The sequence below is a fragment of the Onychostruthus taczanowskii genome, unplaced genomic scaffold (genome assembly GCF_017590055.1).
Source record: "Onychostruthus taczanowskii isolate IOZ18803 unplaced genomic scaffold, ASM1759005v1 scaffold212, whole genome shotgun sequence".
Classification (NCBI taxonomy): domain Eukaryota; kingdom Metazoa; phylum Chordata; class Aves; order Passeriformes; family Passeridae; genus Onychostruthus; species Onychostruthus taczanowskii.
Genome location: NW_024499374.1, coordinates 208,329 through 232,287, shown reverse-complemented (window position 1 = coordinate 232,287; position 23,959 = coordinate 208,329). Strand labels below are relative to the sequence as shown.

Below are 23,959 nucleotides of genomic sequence, written 5' to 3'. Positions count from 1 at the left end.
CCAACCTTATTGAAGGTGGTTCACAAAGGTTTTCTGTCAGAAAGCTGATCTAGCTGTAAACTGGTGACTGAAGGGGTCAGAGATAAAAAGGAAGAGCTTTCCACTGCATTGGCTCTGCTCCTTGGTCTTTTACTTGGGGCTGGTTCTCAGATCCTGGCACACTGTGATCTCACTCTCACTTCGTTCACTAATAGCATGAAAGTTACTGAATCTGGTCTGACCTTCCTGGATTAAAATCTGTTTAATCTACATCAATACACAATCTGTCTCTATGTGTAGTGCAAAGAGACATGAATTAAAAATTTTGACAGGAATTACCTTAGTAAATTTTCTTTCCAACAACAAAAAGCTGAAAAACTAAAACTCTTTTAAACTGAAGTTGAGATTTTCACATCACCACTTGATTGCAGGAATGGAATTTTTAAGGAACACTAAGAAAAGTTTTAAATACACAGTAACATTGGGACTTCAAGCAACATTTGAAAGTCATACACTTTAAAGACAGGGATCAGAAAGCTGCTTGACTGCTACAGTAGCAAACTACTCTGTAAAATTAGGTAGGTCTTGCTTTAGGGCCAGACTCTCCAGCTTTGACTCCTGATCTGGGACATCATGGTACATCCCACACTTTTTCTGTCTCTCAAATACTTATTCTGTGTTTCATGTAATATCTTTTTCTCAGGTACATGCAGACCTTTGTTATGGTAAAAATCAGTTTCCTAAAAACAACAGTAAAATGAAATGTGTTCCTCAAACAGCTGTATAAATCCAGACATTCTGAACTTCCTGTGAAATCACTGGCTATCTTCTATGTATGAAAATCAGGACTCCTCTCTCAACAAAAACTGAGAACTACAATTCTCCTTTAAGACCCCAGAAACATGGGGTCAGATACCCTTTCAGATAAAGGATGATAAATGATAAAGAATGAGATTTATACAAGGGGGAGGGAAAGAGAATTAAACTTCCACCTGTCAAAAGGGAGAATATATTAGATTTTAAAAATTGTATTTTTATTTACCACCTGAAGAATGTCATCACTATTACCAATTGTTGTTAAAACCTCCAAGCCACAAGTATAGCATATTTATCTTCCCTTGAGCAGGTCCAATGAGACTTTTCAGCAGGTGGCATTAATGCTCTACCCAGTCCAAATGGCAGACAGCCAGGAAACCGCTGCTTCCAGCACGTAGCACCTTAAAATGATCTACAAATTCTGGTGGAGACTAAGTAATTTTCGAAACATAAAAATCTGCATTGAAATGGCATCTGTTTAGAATTTTTTTTTTTTTTTTTTTTTAGTAACAGAAGCAGAGCAGAGATATATTTTGACTACTTTGGTATTAAATTAAAAGAAACCAAGAGCATTTTGTTTCTTTCCTGTCCTGCCTGATCTGTCTCCTTGTCTCCCCATCAAGACATCTGCAGAATCAGCTTTTTCAAATGAAGAGAACACCACTGGAACTCCACGTATGTACCAGCACCAGTTATACAGCACCTTTAACGACAAGAATAGACACTCAGTGCAGCACTGCACAGCCTTCCCCAAGCTGAAATACTTGATGTTGAAGCTGACAGAGAGAGCAAACTGAGAGACACTGATGTGGAAAATACCTGTGATCACTTGGGACTGACAGAAAATGAGTTACGCTCCCAGGTCTGGTTATCATGCCTATCCAGCATTTGACTAAAACAAATAGTACAAAATGCTGGAATCATCTCCAGGACTTGTTAAGAGAGCTCTTACTGACTCCATGAAATCCAGCTTCTAACACACCAGTAAAAACTTCAGTACTTCAACAGCTACTTGTTTGGTAGGAGGATTTTGGAATATTCTTCACTGCTTCTTCTAAATGCACTTTCCACCTCATGCCCACAAGAAGGATAGAACATAGAAAATATCTGCCAGGGTGTTCTCAAAAAACTGGTGTCCAAATTGTGCTTAAAAGGATTCAGGGTTTGCTCCTCTAAACCATGCTCTGGTCTGCTCCAGCCTCAGAAACACCCTAATTCAGGAAACTTGCTCCCATACTTGCATATCGGAAAGTAATGAAAAGTGCTGAAAACTCAGAGCAAGTCCAAAGAATTTAATCAGAACTTGGTATTGAATCTGCCCTCTAACTTTGAACAAGATGCGTTCTTCTGTGAGAGGCTGCTTTGAGTTTGATTCTTTCTGACAGCAGTTCTTAACCTGGACTACACTGACATGAGTCACCCAGTCCATTTGAAATAATGCAAAATCTTGTCACGATTCATTGTCTGCCTAGTTTCAGTAACCAAAATCACAAAATAGCCGTTTATTTTGCTTTGAAGTACCACACTCATTCCATAAAAAACCATTGATTTGACTGGCACACACACATTTTATTTCCATGGATTTGGAAAGCTGAAAAGCTGCCTGTGGCTTAAGCAGCTTCCAAGCTGCCCTGCAACCCTGATAATGGTTCATTGACTAATGGGTTTTCTCTGTACAAATGGCTCATAAAAGCTGTTCAATCCATCGTGAACTCTACAGGCTTTTTAATTTAATGACTATTTTCACTTACATAGAGGTGTCAGGACAATTTACTGTCCAAGTGTCGAGAAGCAACAGATCCTGACAGGACACAGGATTCTGACACAACAGACTTACACATCTTTTCAGTATGCTTTTCAGCATTGCTCTCTGCTAACATCTTCACGTGGTACCTAAGCAAAACTGTCCACAGGGAGATGCTGAGGTATATTTTGATTTCTAATGTGTCTTTGTAGGCAGAGAAGCAAGCATCTCTCTAGAAAATTGAAGGGACTGACAGTGGGAGAATCAGGTGAACATGAGAACTAGGATAAAGTAAAATACAAAAGGAACAAAGATCATCACAAAGTGAAAAGCACCAGAACACAACTCTTACTTTCCCTTTGCTTGTTCTCAGACTTCAGACTTATGGATACTAATGATGGTTTGGGTGACATTTTTATCAGTGTCTTAGAGATGGGTTCAAGGTAGAAGTTGTTGAGGACTTTTGCCCACTCTGACATATAAACAAACATTAAGGACTGCAACAGCAGTGCAGTGTACACTCTCTCATCCCAATGAATGGTTGTTTATTCTTTTACCCTGTGCATCTTCCTTGTCCAGAAGATGATTCCCAGATTTTTCCTTGAAAGAAAGGAGCTACCAATTATCCAGCTGCTCTATAATCCACAAGCCATTGCCTCATCCACACATCATTGTTCCAGAAGACCAAGAAAGCTGTAAAAAAGATGTCCATCAGACAGATCTAAAAGCTGATGGGATCTTATCTGGCTAAACAAAGGGGAAACTTTTCCTCCTCTCAGCATCTCTGCCTTACAATTTCAGGGAACATCTCTCCAGAGACAGAAACCTTATAATAAATTCCTAGAGTGTGCATGGTTAGGAAGAGCAGCTCCTCATTTCCTCACCTTTCTCACACTGAAAGCACTTGCCAAATGTGCTCCCTTCTCAGACATTTTTGGCAATACTTTCATCTCTTTTGTTCTCATCATCAGTCTGCCTGTTGGGAGAGAATCTTAGTAAGAAACAAAACCTGTCAGGTTTTTAAAAGATGTCACCTGGGGCAATACAAAAGTGAGAAAAAAGGAAGCCTAATTCCAAAGCAAATCAGTATATAACCCACATTGTTTTTTAGTGAACACTGTAGGTAAACTGCAAGTTGGAGAGCTGTAAGGTTTAGAACAACAGCAGTAACTAGTTTTGGTTAGAAAACTCTATTCTTAGACAGAACAGAACTGGTTTTCTACAATTCTTCTCAACCCAAAAAATTCCAGGGTAAACAGAAAGCCTCAGAAAAGCCAAACTCAGAGACACTGTACATTCTTTGGCCCCTTTCTTGCTGCTTTTGAAACACATGGTCCTATTTCCATTGATTTTGAAAGGTGTTAACAGTCAGCCTTTTCTCTGAAAACTTCATGACATATGGACATTCTTGGGGTTAGAAATGGTCAAGCAATTTCTCAGCAGTGAATGGGCACACAGAGACAGGAGGCTGTGGTCAACCTTTTGTCACAGCATTGTTTCTGCAGCAGGGTCTCTCCTTCCACCAGCCATGTGGCAAAAATGAACACATTTTATTGCTCTTTCCCCGTGACAGAACTACTGTTCTGCTCTGAGGACTTGGCCAAGCATTGGTATCTTCGGTGTCCTTGCAATCAGAGTGCTTAGTGGTGTGCACCTGGACCTTACTTGTGTTCCTTTTCTTCAAAGATGACACTCAGATAGTCAATCAGTTACAATAAATTGCAATATATAATTCTTTTCTCTGCTGCCACGTTCTTTTTGTTGTTGTTGTTGTTGTTGTTGTTATTAACTACTTCTTGAAGCAGTCTCTCTAATATTCTAACTCTTCTTCCTGTAGTGGCATGGCACTTTGACATGTTTAAGCATTTTTGTAACCCTCCTCTTTTCCCCATATGCATCAAAACCGTTTGTCTGATTTTTAAATTACTTCACTGCTACCTGTTGAGAAAAGGAAGAAAAGCAAAGGCTGAGCAATTGCGTTTCAAAGCCAGCAGCTTTACAGAGTGCTGCAATTAATTATTACTAAGATCTATTTTAAAGTGTTTTGCTGGTGCAATGGAGCTGTAAGTTGATAAATGTTTGGTTCTAAGAGAAAAAAAATTTCTTTTGCTACAAAAAATTCTGCTGATAGTTCAAGGCCATTAAAGAAAGAAAAGACTTATGAAGATGAGAAAAGACAAGTATTCAAATAGCAGCTACCAACAAACACTTGGGTTTTGTCAGGCAAATCTGAGACAAGTCACACCTTCAGACTGAAGCAAAAGTCAAGGTAAAAAAGGTCATATGTAGATACTGAGACCCTGACCCTCACCAAAGGAGTAACTGTAGTCAAGTCACCCTGTGCCTCCATTTCCTCATCTGCAAAAATAAAATACTGTTTCCCTTATAACTTGTGCTACAGCAGTTACCTCAGCATCAAGGAGACATGGCAAACAAGGAAACAGTTAAATGGAGCCACCAGCTACAAGCAACTGTGAAGGTGCCACACTGTGACTGAACTGCTCCTGCTGGCATGCACCTCTGGAGATCACCTCAACTGACTTCAGGCTTGTAGCTGTGTCACCTGGAGCAGGCAGTCCAAGTCCACATCTAGTTGGGTGTTAAACATCTTCCAAGGGCAGAGACTCCACAAGTTCGTTACATCATCTGTGCTGGAGTTTCATCACCCTTCAAGGATGACAGGTTTTATTATGTTAAGTGCCATTTCGTGTTGCAGTTTGTGCCCACTGCCTCCGACCCTTTCCCTGGGTATCACAGGGAGGAGCCTCTCTTATACTGGGGGACCCAGAACAGATGCATCCCAACAGCACTGAGCAGAAGAGATGATCCCTGCTGACCTGCTGAAAATGCAATCTCCCTTGTTGCTGCCCCAGCCTGAAAATGCCTGTTCATCCAGGGCACTCCACTCGTGTGAGCTATCTCTCCATGTCACTGTGACACCAGCAAAATCATAGCCCTGCAAAAGCATTCAGACCTCTAATACCTCTCATTTCCTTCCCACAGCATGCACCTCAGTGTACAGACATGTCAGAGTGTGACCATACACTTGTTCCTGGCTTTGAGAGTTGTCAAAGGTTGAGTGCAGCCCTGGTCTTGAGTGATCACAGAATAAGCTCAGTTGGAAGGGAGCCACAAGGATCATTGAGTTCAACTCCTGGCCCTGCACAGAACCATCCCCAAGAATCATGCCCTCTGCCTGAGAGCATTGTCCAAACCCTTCTTGAGCTCTGTCAGGCTGGGGCTGTGACCACTGCCCTGGGGAGTCTGTTCCAGTGCCCACACACTCTCAGGGTGAAAAATCTTTTCCTAGTATCCGGCCTAAACCTTCCCTGACACAACTTCTGGTCATTCCCTCAGGTTACTGGACACAACAGAGCAGAAATCAGTGTTTGCTCCTCCTCTTCCTCTCACGAGAAAGTTGCAGACTGCAATGAGGTCTCCCTTCAGTCTCGTCTTCCCCAGGCTGAATAGATGAAGTGGCCTCAGTCACTCCTCATACAGCTTCACCTCCTGGTGCTTCACCAACCTCACTGCCCCTCCTTGGGTCACTCTCCAATAGTTTTAATGTCATTCTTACACTGTAGTGCCCAATCTGCCCCAGACTTGAGGCGGTGCCATCCCAGTGGACAGCAGAGCAGGACAATTCCCTCCCCTGCCTGGCTGGCCATGCTGGGCCTGGTGTCCCCAGGACAGGAATGTCCCTCCTGGCTGCCAGGACATTGCTGACTCAACTTGTCATCGACCAGGACCTCCAGGTTCCTTTTCATTCCCCAGTCTGTCCATACATCCAGGGCTGTACCATCCCCACTGCAGAGTCCAGCATTTTCCCTTGTTGAACTCCACATTGTTGGTCATTGTCCAGTTCTCCAATTCACTGAGGGTCCCTCTGCAGGCCCTCCTTGCTCTCAAGGGAGTCAACAGCTCCTCCCAGTTTTGTATCATCTGTGATCTTGCTTAGTGTCCCTTTCAGTCCTGTGTCTAAGTCACTTATGAAGATGTTGAAGAAATGCTCACACTAAGCAGCCATGAAAGCGGGCCTCAAGATGAAGCACTGAATCCAATAAATAAGCTGCCAATTGATGGACAATGAACACCTGCCATTAAACTGGACAAAGAAAACCTGTTAATGGTAACCTGCCTGCCATGCCAGCAATGAATCTGAATTTACTTTGTGAACCCTTTGTGCTGGGAACAGGCTGCTGACAGGCGGCTCCCATTAACACCAACAAGACAGAGATTCCTCTCACTGCTTGAAAAATCTGTCCTTTTCTGCAGAAGAGAGAGGATGGTAATTGGAATCAGAGGTTCAGGTTGGTACTCAGTAGGAAACAAATTTTACCTGCTGACTGAGACTCATAATCCTGAATCCTGAGTGTGTGTTTATGGAATCTGGTTGTCTCATGGCGAAAGAATGGATTGAGTCATAAGATATTAAATGTGGTGTGCCAGAGAAGTGTCTGATTGTGCTGATTTCCCCAAACTGAATTGAGAACTTTCCCTGGCACTTCTTTCCTTATGTGTTTATGCTTGGTGGGATTACATTTCATCATTCTCTTGATTAGTGCCCCTTCTGTTCATATCACGCTGGGTCCTTTGCTCAGTCCTCGTCCTTTACTGGTCCTTCCAACCTGTTCCTTCACTTCCTCAAGTGATTCTTAGTCACTATTTCCAATCTCATCACTCTTAATTTAAGCTCCCCTCTCCAGGTTGGCCAGGCTGCTGGCAAGATGCTTTTGCTCCATTTGGTCAGGCTGATTGCCTTCTAAGCAGTCCAGATCCTCAAAGAGGGTCCCATGGACATAGAAGCCAAATCCTGCTGCTGACATCAGCTGACAAACACAGGAATGGATCATTCACTTACAACCTGGTGATCCTTCTGAGTCCCTTCTAACTCAGGCTATTCTGTGATCTGTGATCTCAACTGTGGACCCATCAGATCCACCCAGTGCTCTTCAGACCTTCCTCCTCACCAGCAGTATCAAGGAAATCACTCATGGGGGACTTCACTCTCCACAAGTAGAGAATATCTCAAACCACCACTCACTGTTTTCTCTTGCCATGTGGCTCAGGTTCAGCTGGTTCAGGTACTTCCCTGTGCAGGGCTCTCATCCAGGGAGCTACCTTGGCACTGAACCTCTTCTCATGGCTTCAGATCTGCATGTGGAACAGGGGCCCGCTCCCCAAGCGCCAGAAGCCACTAGCTTCTGACCTTCATCATCACTGGAGTTTCCACTTTCCAACCCTGGTAAACAGAGATTCCATCTGTTCTCCTGATGCAGTTGAAGGTTCAGGGTTTGGACGCTGCAGCAGATCTGGGCAACCTGTGCCAGTGTCTCACTTGAGTCTCCTTGTTCTGAACTCAAGATCTGAGAGCTCAGAGCCCCCTCGGATTAGGAGCAGCTGTCAGAGCTGACTAGAGGCTGCGGCTAGCAGACATGGGCTCATCTAGCTGTCCTAACTGGCACCCTAATGTTCCTCCAAGACTTTCCAGGACTCCCCTGATAACTCGTAAGAGTTCCCAGAAGACCAAGAAAGTCTCAGAGGAGAGTGAAGATACTGCTGTGTCATTTGCTGTGTCTGGAAAACAGGGAAAGACTCCAGACTTTTCAAGTGCCAGATGCAGTAGTTTTTACTTTTACTTTTTATGTGAACTACTGAAGCTATTGGTTGACATAAAATTACAGATGTCATAAGAAAGCTGTAAAACTCCCTGACATTGGAATTATGGGTACCAGCAATTTACAAGGGTTTTTTCTATTAAAGAAACCCCAAAACAACAACGACAAAAAAACCCCCAAACCTGGGGAAAAAATCTGCCACAAACTGACAAGCAGACTGACACTCCCTTTGACCAGAGGTTGTAGCAACACCATGGCAGAGACAGTCATGATACAACAGTCCTGTTTTATACCCTTCTCTAGCTAACTCCTGTTCATGACAGATGTTTAGAGCCCAGCTGCCAATACAAGGCTCACAAGTTCTGTTGGTGAAGGATGTCACTCTCCTGGGTGCAAGCATTGCCTGGGCTGGGGACAACAAGAATTAATATTTTCTTAATAGCTGTGGAGAACTTTGATGTCTTTAGACAGAGAGATCTCCAGTGGCACTAGTACACAAACAAATCACAGTGTAATTGTCACTGAGAGAGGTGCAGAGAAGGTGATGAGAAAATGGTCAGCACAGGCCCAGAAGCAGCCTTGCTGCATCTTTTATTTCATGTCAGGACAGCAGACAAATGGAAAATACCCCAGGGAATGCTCTGCAGGACCTCTGTGTTGCAGGCCTGGCAGGTACCACAACCCCTCAGTGCACAGACAGAGACACAGGGGCTCCGTACTGTCCTGCCCCTCCCTTACAGCGCCCAAATGCAGAAAGGAATGTGATTTTGTACTGCTGGTGTTTCAGAGCTTCGGAGATCTGCTTGCTAATGCTGCTCTGCATCCTATCCTAAATCCTACTGGAGTGAAACATGCTGGAACCCAAATTTAATTTGGGGAAAGAAAAGAATTTACTGAGAGATATCTTTCTATTCCAAAGCTTCCAGGCTACTTTCTTCTGAAATGTCATGTGTTTTTCTGATGGCATATCCAAGCAGCTGATGTGGCTTAAATCACAAAGCAGAGAACCTGCAACTCTGCCTGCCCAGTTTGCTCTCCCTGTTCACATCAAGCAACGAAGCCCCCAGGATGACAGATGAGGCCTCTCCAAAAAGCAAAATCCTTCCTGTACAAACCAGAACTGCAATTCCCTCACTTTCCTTTTAGTCTGCAACATTTTGCAGAAGCCCAAAAGGTGGCAATGCCTTGCAGGCACAGATGTAGCATATTTTTGGGGTTTGTATTAACACAAAACACACACCAATAGATCTTAAAAATCCAGCATAGTCAGTTCTTTCCTAAGTGAACTAATTGGGCAACATGAGATCTACTATTGGAGTTTCAGCAAGTATAATAGATCAAAATTTATCCTAAAAAAATTAAATTCCAGTATTATCTTATGGAAATTCCTGATGTGTTTGCATTTAGTTATTTTGTGCTCCAATATCTTTATGATGAACTGCTGTGTCCAGTCAAAGCCAAGGCACTGTAGAATTCATGTGTAGGAGAGAGAAAATCAAATCTAGCCTTACTCTGACAATACTGACCTTATCACGTCCTTAGTTGCTTGTCCTGTTGCCTTGTCCTACCAGGTATAAAAGCTTTTCATCTGAGCTGACAACCTTGGAGCTGGTTTGAGCTCCGAATCTTTGTCATTCACAGAGCAGCATTTATTAAAATTCATAATATTTGTGTGTGCTTCCAGATCCATGCTATTTAATGGAGTAGTGCAGGTTAACAGTCATTAGACATTGATAAATGCAGCACTTACTGCCAAAAATATTACCTGTTAATACCAAGATTGCAGGACTCTTAGACCAATCATAAAAATCAAATAGAAACAATGTTTTAAATTAAACAGAAAACAGTCAAAGACATTTTACTTCACAGTCCTATTAATATGTATAATGCATTATGAAATCCATTTTATTTGCCTTCAACATTTTCCCAGCTGAACAGGAAGCTTTTAAAAAAAACAATTACTACTTTGAATCTCCTCTGCTGCATGCAAGTCATGTTGTGCCTGAGCCAATCCTTTAATACAATTCTTTATCACTGGCAAGCAGTCATATTAAAAAATTAATAATGACTGTTTCATTTTTCAGAACTTGTAATCATATTGCTATGTAATTTTGAATGCAAGGTAAGGAAGAAGAGAGGACCTGTAGTTTGAAAAGTTTAATAAAATCCCACCACGTTCTGGTGCTCACTTTTTCCCCTTTCACTTGAAGACACCATTCTCTTTTCAATGTTTAGCCCTGTCAAAACAAAGAGAAATATTCAAAGCTATTTGCTATGGCTATTTTTCATGACAAGGTTTGGATATAATTCAAGAGTAGTCATGTCTGAACCCAGATTTAGCATTACTGATGATCCTTTAGATGCTCATTTAACAAGCCTCCACACACACTAAGGGCAGTTTAATCTCCTTCTTACTAAACCAAGTATTACTACACCAGGGCCCAGCAGCAGGAGTCATGAAGGTACACATGTGGCTTTTATATGGAGCTGAATATGGATAATATGGAAAAGAGTGCAGTGGAAATCACTTCAGAATGCGGATATTAGGAAAAGGCAGCACTGGAATACAGCCCATTGTGTTCACAAAACAGAGTGAGGTATCAAGGCTTGAACAGCAATCTTTCTCTGACATTTTGGTTTCTAAAATATTGAATGTGGATAGGGAAATCTACGTGCTGACTACTGGTAATCAACTGCATGTTCATACTGGGCATGCCAATACCTAGGTGAAGTTCCTGCAAGAAAATGCAGGCAAAATGGGATTCCAACTGTACACCTCCAAAAGTCAAAAAGGAAGATTTTTTAACGTGATTAATTTCTTTATTGCTTTCTGCTACCCATTCTCTTTTTTTGTTGCATCCTCCCTTCTTTTTCTGTCATCGGGCCTAGATTCCTTTTCTTTCACACCAGATTGCATCACTTCATTAGAAAGAGTATTAGGACAAGTGTTTTCCTATGAGGATACTCAAAAACTAACCAGGTTACCTGTAAGAAAATCGGAAAACTCATCTGGACAAGGCTCAAAGGAACTCCACCCAGCTGCTGCTTTTCTGAGCTGCATCATGCCCAGACACCCACAGAGAACCCTTCCAACCTAAGTCATTCTATAAGTCTACAACTTTTCTTTTTAACTCAAAGGAGTAAAGACTTGAGTTTACTATTCACTTGGTTGACCCTGGCTGCTTTTCTTGTCCAAACACAGCTAGTTTGAGTTTTTTCCAAGTCCCAAACTGCTTTACTCCTTCTACAGAAATATATTTTCAATAAGAATGAAAAAGCCTGAAACTCAGCATGTTAAACCAATGCTGGTATTTATTCACATGATACCATATTTATACCATATACAAACTACCTCTATTCCCACAATTTGATCAGTTTGAGAGTTTCAGTATGTTCCCCATCACTGTAACAGAGCTGAACTGATTTTTGCTTTGGCCGGTTTAAATAAGATCATAAAGATCCTTGATGACTACTGACGTAGCTAGCTACAAGTCAAACATTAGCACAACTATAAAACTCACAAAAATACAATCTGCTAACCAATCTATTTGAAAAGTTAACTCACTCTGTTATAACTGAAATCTTACATTGGTCAGGCTTGAATAAGAAACTAGACTACATTTATGCAGTACATTTACAGATCTTTTTGCTGTAATTTTATAAAAAATGCAGTGTTGAGACTACAGTAAATCAAATCAAAACTCAATCAATAGTTCCACTGTGAAAAAGTAACACAAATATTTTAAAGCCTCTCTAACCTAAATCTCTCCATGCAGCATGCACAACTCACAAAGAGTTTTCAGAAACCAAGCAGTCTGTTATATATGTTGTAAACTAAATAAAGGTGATATTAATTCAGTAATGAACATCTGCACATAATCACACACTAAATTTCTGTGCTTTAGTGAAGTATGTAACAAGTACTGATACAGGATTAGCACTATTATTAGAGCTTCTATCAAGTATGCAAAGCCTAAACTCCAAAATGAACAATAGATTATGGATTTTGGGGATAGACATGCAGCATTTAATAGGTGGGAGAAGGAAACACAGGAAAAATTTGGCCATTATAATACCAAGTGTAGCTTGGTATTATAATGGCCAAAGTTACAGGATGCACTCTACTGAACACATGAGAAAACTGACAGCAACTCCAGCAATAACTGCATAATTATTTCTAAGTTGCTTTAATGTTATTGCAGCATATTTTTCATAGGCAAATCAAGAATTACTCTAGAGCCATAAAAAATTAATAATGCCCTAGATTTGTGAAAAGGTAACAAATAATTTAAATGCATTTTAAACCCATTCTGTTACATGGTTTCTTCCATTCATCTGCTCTTGTGTTTAGGTCATAAAGGAAATTATAAGAGAAAGAAATGCACAGCAGGGTTTGGAGTATGTTTTAATCTTCTGGGCTCTTTGCACTGACCCTCTGCAAACAAGCAGAATCTCTGCTGATAGAGACCACAGCCATCCTTGGGACTCTCAGGATGTGCAGTGTGATGCAGATCTTAATCCCTGTGGGTTCTGTAAGCACATCACTCAAAAGTAAGAGTTACCCACCATTAAAAGCACCCATTTGGTTTCCTGAACTGTGAAACAACTCTTTAAAAATTGACTGTGTTCTCAGTAAAATATGCAAACCATGCACCTAACAACCATTTCTAAAAGTCTATCTGCAACAGAAATCTTGACCATTAAATCACTCTGTTTCAAGAAAAAGATGCATCTTAACTCCTGATTCTTTAACTTAAAACTAGAGTGTTCTAGGAAGACCTAGCACAATTTATCATTGTGAATTTATACAGATATCCTAAATCTGACCCTAGGCTGAACTGAATCAGAAATATCATTTTAGGAGTGACATCAAGCTGAAAGATAATCCATGAAGGCTCATGAACTCTACAACTGAGGTCCAGTCTGTCACCATTGTTGTAAGCACATACCATCATGAGTAATAATTTCATGTGTGTTAAGACCTGAGTGCCCATTTAGCATCATGTGCACAAGATGCAACAACTCTCAAAGCATCAGTTCCTACTGTCTCGCTTATTTCCTGCAAACACATCTGTATTGATCCATTTTCATTCAGTCTCTTCAACAGCTCCACTGAGCAGTAGCCACAGTTGTGACAAAATGATGTGTGCAAGCCTACCTGTGCAAAAAGCATTTGCTCTGACTTCAGGAATGGGATCTGCAAACTACTTGGCTCTATATCCACCACCTCACAGAAATTCCTGATGAAATACGCCAGTGAAGGAAACACATCAGAGAAGAATTGTTTACTGCAAAAATGCTGGGATGTGAGAATGGGCTGAGAAGAAGCACCAGATGTCCCTTCAAAATGCCACAGAAGTTACAAAATAGATCATGAAACCTGTGGTGCACTGCCCAAGAAAGTTATAAACACAGAAATATAAAGTATCATTTCTCCAGAAAGATTTTTTTTGTTGTTGCTGTTGCCACATTCTGCTGCATTCATAATAGATTTATTTATTTCATGTTACTCAGGCACTGGCAACTGGATTATCTCTTTGTGTTTTAAAGGGAGAAGATCTCACAATTTAGAAGCTATTTGCTACCTGCACAAAGGCACCCAAATGTTGCCAGAAGCTTGGAGAAGTTCTGAGTTGATGCAGTACCTTACGTTTGTATGTGATGCACAAGGCTTGGCAGACCAATTCCTAAAGGTGGTATTAAAACTCAGTTGGACTTTCCAGAGAGCAGAAAATGCCAATATTCTTTCAAAGCTAAATCACTGAAATAAATATTTTTGCCATAAGGCTGATGTTAATGACTTCACTCTTTAAACACTGCTGAAAGAAACTTCTTTTCAGTGTCTGGAGTGGCTGGTCTGGAACCAGAAATCAAGTCCTGATGAGACTGGGCATGATGCTCCAAAAGACCTATTCCACTTTTAAAAATTCTCCTGATGTCAAAGTCACTGTCAAAAAATTGGGATGGGTTTGATATTTCAAAATATGCTTTAAGCATCTTCTTTTGCTCCTGCATTTTTCATGTTTTCCCATTAATCAGTTCTGGAAAGGCTTGACTGTAGTACTTATGGTTACTTAGACTGCATTTGTGAATCCCTATTGATTCTTTTCTGCTCTTTTTAGAACCTCATGTACCTTATGCAACCTCATGTATCTTATCATGATAAACAAGTGCACGGATACTCCTACAGACCAAAACAAAACAAAAGAAAAAGTTTATTCACAAATGCAGATCAGAGGAAATGGTGCAGCTGTATCACAGAGCAGTCAATAATTTGATGATGCACGGCACCTTTCTTGATCTCCAAATCTGCATGTATCTGAGCAAATAAATAGCTGTATGTGGTGTGCTTGGGAAAGAAAACATGAAAATCCCTTAGGTTTTCAAAGTAGGCAAACAAACAAAAGTTAACATAGTAAGGGCAATATCCATGAAACTAAAACCTAAGTATACTTCTGAAAAGAAAGGAGGGAAAAAATGGGCAGTTACAAATTGTGTCCTGTGTATTTTCACATTGCTATTTTAAGCCTAGTTAAAGCAGCTCAGTAATGACTGGAAATACCTTCCAACTTAGAAGGCTTCAAAGATGGCTTGCAGACTTCTGTACACAGAGAACACCTGCACGAACAATGCCTGGTTCATAACCCCTTTTCTCAAAGACTTACATAAACCTTCTGATCAGTAGTTTTTCTAGCAAAAAGCTATGCAGTTTGTTTTAACTAACAAATGGCAAAAATGCATTTGTACTTCAGAACCAGAGCAAATACAATCTCCCTAACTGCTAAATATTTTAAAAAAACATGTACAATTCCTTCTCTTAGAAATCTGATTAAACAGAGCAACATATAAATTACAGTAGCTCTCAAAAGTGTTAGCTAGCTTCAAGGCACAATGTCAACAGGTAAAGCAATTTGTTCACAGCATTTTTCTCTACTTCCAAACACATTTTTTTACTACTCATAAAGACAAAGATCTTTTGGTACCTTTAATCCCTTTCTGGAAAAGTCTACCAGATTCATTGGTGGAAACTCTAAGATGTTATTCAGGTTGTCAAACGGATTATTTGCAATGGGACATTTTCAGAATAATGGGTAGGATTAAAAAAAAAGGCTTCATGTGTCTGCAAGCAGGAATAAAAGCCTTCTTTCACTTATGTTTTAAAGAAAAATTCAGTAAAGCACCTATCTCTCATGGTAACCCTTAATGTTAATTTTAATAGGTCCTCAAGAAGCTAAGGAGAATTAAATAATAATCAGATTTATTTCACAGTGCCTATTTTGGCCAAGAGTCATTTGTGCTCTCTGCCTAATTGTGAAGCACCTTGAAGGATTTTTTTTTTACAGTCAGGTTATATGAAAGCTGCTTAGCAATTCCACAAAACTAATCCAATGTTCAAGTGACACCTATTCACTGAGATTAAGCCAATTTTACAATATGGAGTTATCCAGTCACCTGAAACAAAGGAGGTGTGTGGAGGACAAAAAAAGCAAATGCTGAGGAATGATTAGCAAATGGAGAACATAAAGAGAGGTTTATAGAAAGAGCAACAAGGAGAAATGGATACATATGCTGAGTGAATAAAATCAGAAACAATGAATCCCAAGACACAGGAGTGACTGAAGCAGGGGGATTTATGCAGAAACATCACCCTGCTGATGAGACGGAGCCCCTCTGACTTTCCACAGCATCTGTCAGCACCAATTCTCACAGCCTAAGTGGGCATCTAATGACAGGCAGTTTATACAACACCAGCACATGACACATCCCTGTGGAGCAGCACAGCACATCCAAGCCCGGCATGGATGGAGAAGGAAGGAATGGAGTCACTGAGGACTGCAGCCGTTTTCAAGTTAGTTCACCTTGGGATGCTTTTCCAGTTAAAGATTATGTCAAATTCTGACAGGATTTGTTTTGCACTCTCTAGGAGAACTGGATATTATCTTGACAAAAACACTGTATTTTGAATATCCAAAATTGCAATCCAATATCTCTACATTTTATGTAATTTTAATATCATTAAAGCTCCAATGCAATCAGCAAGCTTTTATGAGAGAAATGATTATTTTTTTAAAAATAAGCAAATAAAAAGTCACTTCCAATACATTCAATGTCTCTTACAAATGTAACTTTGAGGAGTACAGCAAATGTAAGAGCTCATTGCACACTTCTCAAATACTGCTAAAAATTAGAGGGCACCAGCCAGTACACCCAAATGTACAAAACATTTTTAATTTTCAGAGCACCTAACCAAGAAATTATAATAAAACAAGTGCCACATATGTCACAAATGTTCTAAGTTCACTCATTTTTTTCACAGCTCGCCAAGCCCTGCAGTGATGCTGATGACAAAGAGAAGTTCAAGAGGCACTTGTCTCACACAAATGATTTCAGTATTGCAGAAATTCTCCTGCTACTCGGTAGTTCAGCTGTTGGCTTGACTACACGAAGTACTGACATGAAAATGTATGTGGGCAAGGAAGAAGAATGCTTTCCTTCAGGGCTTCTGTAAGTGGAAGCTTTTTTTTAAAATTACATTTGAACCGATATTTGAAGATGACTCAATCTGTCCAAACATAAAATAGCCAAAAGTAAAGGAAAATGTACCCCACTGAAGAAACTGAAAAAATGTACCCCACTGAAGAAATCCTGTGAGGTTACAGCATACCTACAGTTCAAATCCAAGTTTGTACCAAAAAAAATGTAGGACTAGAATTTTTTATTTTTCAGATTTTTTTATTTCATTCATTTGGGAGAAGGGGAGGAGATATTTTCTGTATAAAATCCTCAGCTCTTTGCAATGTCCTACATATTGGGCTGTCAAGAAGAAACAGTTTCCTCTCTGCCTGCAGAAGTTTCCTGAGGGCAGAATAATGGATTTAGTGTGAAAAAGTGGGATCTTCAGATTACAAAATTTAAAGATGTCCAGTGCTTTAGGTTTTAATGGTGTCACACATTTGAGTCTGCTCCTACTGCCTTGTCAAAGTCAGGGTTACAATAATCCACAATGATGCACAATGAAGAATATACATCACTCATATATCAAAGCATTTTAGTAACTCTTTGATCAATTTAAGACAATTTAATTAAATCGGGTTCCAGAAAATTTTAGTGTTTTCATGTGCAAAGACATACCTCAGATGTGCCCAACTCCTTCAGGAATAACTGCACTTAAAAACAAATCCTTAGATAACTCCCTGGAACAACTCTAGTCCTCAGGCCAGGGCTTGCAGTGAGGAGGGGCAAAAAGGAAGTAGAAAATGCCTCATCAGCAGAAATCCCAGACCAAATTTCTCCTTTTGTTGCCTAGAGAGCCATTATAGTCCTTACTCTCGTTGAGAAGAGGATTTTCTTTGCAGGAAGAAAAGGATACTGCTTCTTCAAAAACCACCATTCAAACACACACAATGGCTCTAGAGTTGCTCTCATGCCTTCCCCCCTGAAGTCATGTGTAGTTGTGGGGATGCTGTTTACTCACAGTATGGAACTTTCCTTCCAACATCTATTTGCTAAATGCAGTTACCACACCTTCTTGCCCTTCCTGTCACTAACGATGAGCGTCAAATAGGCTGCAAAAGCAAGGACAACACTTAGACCTACCAAATTCAAAGCCATACCGGACTCTCTCCTACAGCTACAGCTCCCTAGCTTGAGTTTTCTCCTGGAAAGCCGACTGCCAAAATGAGATGAACAAAGAGAGAGCAAGAGCACAGAGCATGGAAAACACTGTTTTGGATGAAGACCTCAGGCTAGCTCACCAGTCCCATAGGAAGAGGACTGGGTTTTGCCAGGCATTGCACTTCTCCCACTTCTATCCCTGGCACTGCCCAGACCTCAGGAAGCTTACATAAAAGAATAAATTCTGACAATTTATTCCTCACCTGCAGAAAACTGGCTGCATGTTCATGTACAAAATACATGTGCCAGGTGGGATTGTACCCTTCCCCAACTTCAACCAGCACACATCCTTCTATGGAAAGATGGAATACAGCCCATCCTGGATTAAACTTTGTAAAGTGGGGAGGCAAAACAATGGCACAGCTGTGCTGAAATGTTGGTACAGATGTTTTTGACACTGCTCTGACCCAGCGGGTGAAGGAGGGAGGAGATGCCCCACAAAGAGCTTTGGCCACCATAAGTGGAAAAGGAAGAACGGGATAATTTTCCCCCTGTCATTCCAGACGCTGCCTCTCCTTTCATGCTTGCCTGCCATCCATGAGATCACTTCAGTGATCAGTTCTGGCCATCAACAAATCCTCACATAGGCTGCTGTGCACCATTGGCATTTGTTGGGGTAGATCCAGGGCATATCAAAAGCATCTCTGGGTCCATCACTGACTCCAAAGGGCTCTGGAAGCTGCGGAGTGGGGCACCTTTGCGCTACTATTTAACCTCTGTCTAATGCAAACCAAGGTTGGGAGGCAGCGTCTTGAAGGCTTCTTTCAGGATGCTGTCTGCAAAGCAGGGTAGGGGAAAGGAGAATCTCAGTCTTCTGCACATCCTAGTTAATTGTTTACATGTTTAACAAAATGTACTGCACCAAATCTTCACAGACATTTGGTGACAAATGTCAGACTGTAATGACACTTCTTATAATATAATAAAGAATCATCCAGAAAGCTGCCTGCATTAGTTGGGAGAGGGACTCAAATTTGATAAGTGGATCAAAATTAGTTTAATGATTCCCTATTTAGCCTCTAAATCCACTCATAATGTGACATTGTACTTCCAATTAGGGAATGAAAATGTTGATTAAACATTCCATCATTTCAGATTAGACATCACATGCTATCTCCTTATTATTAAAACTTTCATATTTTGAACATAAAAAGGAATTTGTAGAGTCAGGCACAGAGTTTAAGTTTTTATAATGAGCCATTCATCTTCAGGTCAGGTTCCACAATAACTAACTGCTACAAGTTATTTCAGTGGGAGGAAAATGAAATGGGAAAAAAAATGGAAATTAGAATAAAGGCTGAAATTGTGTCATTGTTGTACAGACTGAAGCATGATGGTATTTAAAGTGCTGAAACTCCTTGTGACTCCTCATTTCTACCTCTGCTACCACAATTTCATGAAGGCACAATGCAGAGTAGGCAGTAAGCAAATACCTACTGGCAGGGCATCTGACATGACAATCATGGCCCAGTATTATTTTTTTAAGAGCAAATATCTCAAAAACTTTTAATCAGAGGACAAGATTCCAGTGGGGAAGACAGCACATTCTGGGGAACAGGCCTATGATAATTTTTTACTGACTCTTTTCCTATTGTGTTCAGCTAGCATGGCTGCTGCTGGATTGTTCTCCCACAGAAAAACATTGTCAGGAAAGCAGGCAACATTATTTTTAGCTGTCCTGCTTTTCACAGCAACAGCAAGGTGTCACACTGCTTATCAATCCTCACGGTTGCTTCAAAGCAACAAAAATAGGGTCTGTCCTAACCCAGGTAATCCAGCACGGGGCTTGGTGTCTGGGGCAGCTCCTCTGAAAAAAAAAACCAAAAAAAAACCAAAAAAAAAACCAAAAAAACAAACAAACAAAAAAAAACACCAGCTACTTTAGTCTCAAAAGCACAGCAGTGGGAAAAGAATACCACCTCCAGTGTGCCTTAAGATTTACAGGGACTTTTCAGATGGAATGGCTACTATCAATCATCTCTGCATTCCCAGCAGGAAATTAGATTTCCTGTTGTTTAATGCTACACTGCTTGACACAAGTCTATGAATTTGTAGTCCCAGTAGTGCTACATTAAAAACCTGTATGCTGTGGACAAAGAGGGGAAAAATGTAGCAGAGAGAACATTTTTTCAGACACTACCTCTCTGGTTCTGACTGATTTTTAATTTAATACTGTGTTTTAATCAGCAAATCAACTATGTGAAAGGACAAGCAATGTACATTTATGGAGCAAAAACTCCTCATGTTAGTCTTGTCTACAGGAGGAACAATTTATGTCACTGTCACAAGTTGCCAACCAGGCCCATCATTCATTTCTTTAGAGGACTAAAATTCTTCAGAGCTGCTTGTTTAAGCAACACATTTGAGACATCTCATTCCTGATTGTTTTTATAGGGTGTTTTTCTGACCACATTTCTGCTTTTCACTCATCTTTACCCTTTCTTCCTCTAGTTGTTCGAATAAAGCAGTGACCCATTGTCTCCATCAGAACAAATTAATCCTTGGACAGTTCCTGGCACTTTTCTTATGGAACAGTTCAAGTTGTGTCAGAACTTGGGACGAAGAGTGAGCATTCCATCCAAGCTCCATAAGACAGGGGCTCTGAGGATTATTTACAGGCAGTTATCTCCTTTTTACCATCTAAATCTGATGGAAGATTTCATCCTCTCTGGAAACACAGTCACTTCACTTGCCAGGAAAACTGTCCCAGCCTTATAAACACCAGCTGAACAATCATGGATTTGAATAATGAATTTTGGCCAGTCTATCAGTGTTAGGCTAAGTAAAATAAGAATCACAAACTGCTATCTGTATGGATTAAAATAATAAATTAATTAATAAAAACACCACCACACCAACTGCTTTTAATGAAGACATGGAGCATTAACTGCAGATTCACTGCTAGACAATTCTCAGCTCTTGTGCTAGCCAAGCCTCTTCATCACACTTAAAGGTCAGGCATGCCTCATCTACATTTTATGTTCCACCTGAACTGAAATCAGAGCTGAGTGCTGCTTACCAAGCCCATGAACCATCAGACTGTGAGATCAGAAATTTCCTTGAATGAGTTTTAGTCCCTGTGCAGCAATACGTAGAGGTCTGAGGAGGATGGGCAATCACCTGCTGCTGTCCTACACCTGCAGCTACTGCCCACCACAGGACTAGCCAGAAAACCAGACAGAGAAGTCTTGGATACACCATGTCTCTACCTGTTCTTGCATGCTTGTACCTGAGATCTGGATAACTCATGCAGGACTTTTTTCAGGGGGATCTGATGGCACTGAGTATGAAGATGGAAAACTATCAACTAAGACAGCATCCTTTGCTACAAATAAAATGGCTAACAAAGCACTTAATTTCTGCAGGGAAGAGCTGCCTTCTATGTCAGCCTGGCAGCTGAATGCTGCACTCACCTCAACAAAGATGAAGCAGGGGATGATGGAATAACTTCTCTGGGTATTGTTTCCTAAAGCCATTTCTCATCACACTTCTTGGGGAGGCACTGTTCAGAACTTTATATCCTGAAAAAGATAAGACAGAGGTATTTCAGTATATTTCACATTTTTGCAAACTCTAAAATGAGGTTCATAACACAGAGCACTGACCTAATACACCAAGGACACAGACTAGTAAGAACTTCAAGGTCCAACAGTGTACAAAACACCCTGAGAATGTCTCTTCTTTTGTGTTGCAAAGGGAGACCTGACATAGCTTACAAGATACATACAGATCGAATGGTGATAAGGAATACAATAGTTTTCCTTAAATACAATCCACTCCCAAGCAAAAGATTCTTCCTCCAAATTGTAAAATCACATTTTCAGCCCACCGATCTGCCCACAGTGTGTTTTAAACCAGGAGATTTTGGTAATTGACTTTTAAACTTGCACTTTGAGAGATATGCTTACAGTACACTGACTGTAGACATGACCAGAATGTTTATCTGTATAAATCTGCTCAAGATGACAGCATGTGCTATGCACAAAAACTCTCTACCCATAACAAGCAAATGCAATGAAAAGGCAGTGAAGATCTGGGCCTTTTCTGCAGAGCCTTTCTGCCCTGATAGGAATTCATACATTAACACACCAAACTCTAGCCACTTAGCATTACCTCAGCCTACTGGCTACCCTAATTAACATAACCCTATAACACTGTGCTAAGACAGCTTTTTTGCACAAAAAGTAGAAAAACCAGAAAAAAATATCAACACAAAGAAATTTTACAGACAGTGTGTCTTTTTCTGTGTGCACGAGGAAACACATCAAGAAACTAAGTTTGTTTTAAATGCCTCTACAGGGAGACACAGAGCAGGAGTGAAGGTGGAAAAGCAGTGTGTAGCCCAGAGCTGCCAGGTGCAGGATTGCACAAAGCATGAGACACAGGAGAGAATCCGAATCCTCTGCTGTCAATTTTAACCCAAGCACAACAAGCAAGAACAAAGATTTAGGTGGGTCCAGCCTCACTTCCAACACTCACAAAGAAACTCTGCCCTGATGACAAGCACCTCCATGTGTCAGGGCCAGGGAGGAGGAGGGAGATGGAAACCGATGCATTTTGCAGATGCTTTGCACAGCATCTTCCTGTGACTCTTTGGCCTCACTGGCACCTGGGTGGCAATTCAGGACCGGGCATACAGAGTCAGTGAGGTTCACAAAGGGGTCAGTGCTTTATCACCAGCTCTGAGCAGGGTTACTGAGAGAAATACTATGATCAGCACAAGTGAGTTCACCTGATGTTATGATGGAGGAGCTGGACCAGCTGCCAGTGCTTGCCACCTGCACCATGATGCAGGTTCTTGTCTCACCACCTATGAACTACTTAATGTATTCCTTATCTCAGCTCCTCGCAGTCTGACCTACAGTTGTAAAATACACAATGCATATGATGGATTTAGGCACAGAAGAGCTACTGTGACTTCAGTGAGGCCACATTCTGTGTCAAGAATAGCTTCTGAACTGCTAAGCATTGAGAAACACAGTTTCAGAGCAAACAAAATAGTCAGAAATGTCACCTATGACATACCTCAGATGCTCCCATCTTACACTGTATCCCATTTTAAAATACAAATATTCTCAAAACACCTCGTTTTCCAAACAGACTTCAACTTTACTTATTAAATAAAATGGGGTTTGTATCAGACGTTAGTGTCATTGCTTAAAAAAAGACAAGGTAATCCAACCCCATTTGGACTGTGGAAAAAATCCCAGTAATTCATTTTTTAACAACATTTTTAATACCCCCAGCTCTTATGCCCTGTCGCTTGGCAAACATGGAACCTGGTGGAATAGCAGGTTAAAGAGTCAGCAGCTTACAGATCATTATTCAATAAAGGCTAGACTAAGGTTAACCAGACTAAGGTTAGAAATAACCAAGATTTTCCATACCACTATACTGTAACCCCAAGCTATGCCTTCAGTTGCAACTGATGTGTGTTCCTAACCAAAACAAAGGGTTGCAAGGTAATCCAAGAATTTAAATACCTTTCACAATAGATGACTGAAAACAACTAAACAAACTGGCAAAGAAACTGAGGGTTCATAGTCATATAAAAATGCCTGATTTAACACTAGGGGACCCCTGATTTTACAGATGTTTATCACTTTGCCTGTTCCTTTAAGCTGATTGTGCACCACTGGTTTAAAAAACTGCACTGGCTATGGGAAAGCATTTTACATGCCAGCTTCTCTCCTATGTGATGACATATTTGTGTCAGGCTGAAGTAGGAAGAGACCAAATGGTTGCATGATCAGTTAATTCCCAGATTGTGGGAAAACAGCTACCAGTGCTTGGTCTTTTCATCAGGTTACTTGACAAAAGAGTAAAGGGAAGCAAAGGTGCAGTCTTGGTAGGAGCATCATCTTTTGTCTCTCTTCAGCTGGCAAGGACTCCTCCAAGGATACTGACAGCAAAACAGATTACAGTAAACCCCAGATGCTTCAGCCTGCAGAGCAGCCAGAGAGAACCCAGTTTTGCTCAAAGGACCATAATAAGATGTAAAAGAAGTCTTGATAAAAATCTTGTTCTCTAATCCATGCATATCTCTTCACATTGAACAAACTTTTGGAGTCCAAAGCCTCTGACCAAAGTAATGGCAAGTAAAAGCTATAATATCAACATCAGCCTT

At 40.7% G+C, this 23,959-nt stretch overlaps 1 protein-coding gene across 1 annotated transcript in view; it reads right to left on the bottom strand.

The window, feature by feature from the left end:
* Window positions 1-23,959, bottom strand: part of PLPPR1 (phospholipid phosphatase related 1) — a 118,190-nt gene that overhangs the window by 40,200 nt on the left and 54,031 nt on the right. Inside the window, exon 2 of the mRNA XM_041404551.1 lies at window positions 21,246-21,353. Within this exon, the coding sequence (XP_041260485.1) occupies window positions 21,246-21,308 (63 nt within the window). The 5' untranslated portion in view covers window positions 21,309-21,353. The remainder of the gene's footprint in view (window positions 1-21,245; window positions 21,354-23,959) is intronic.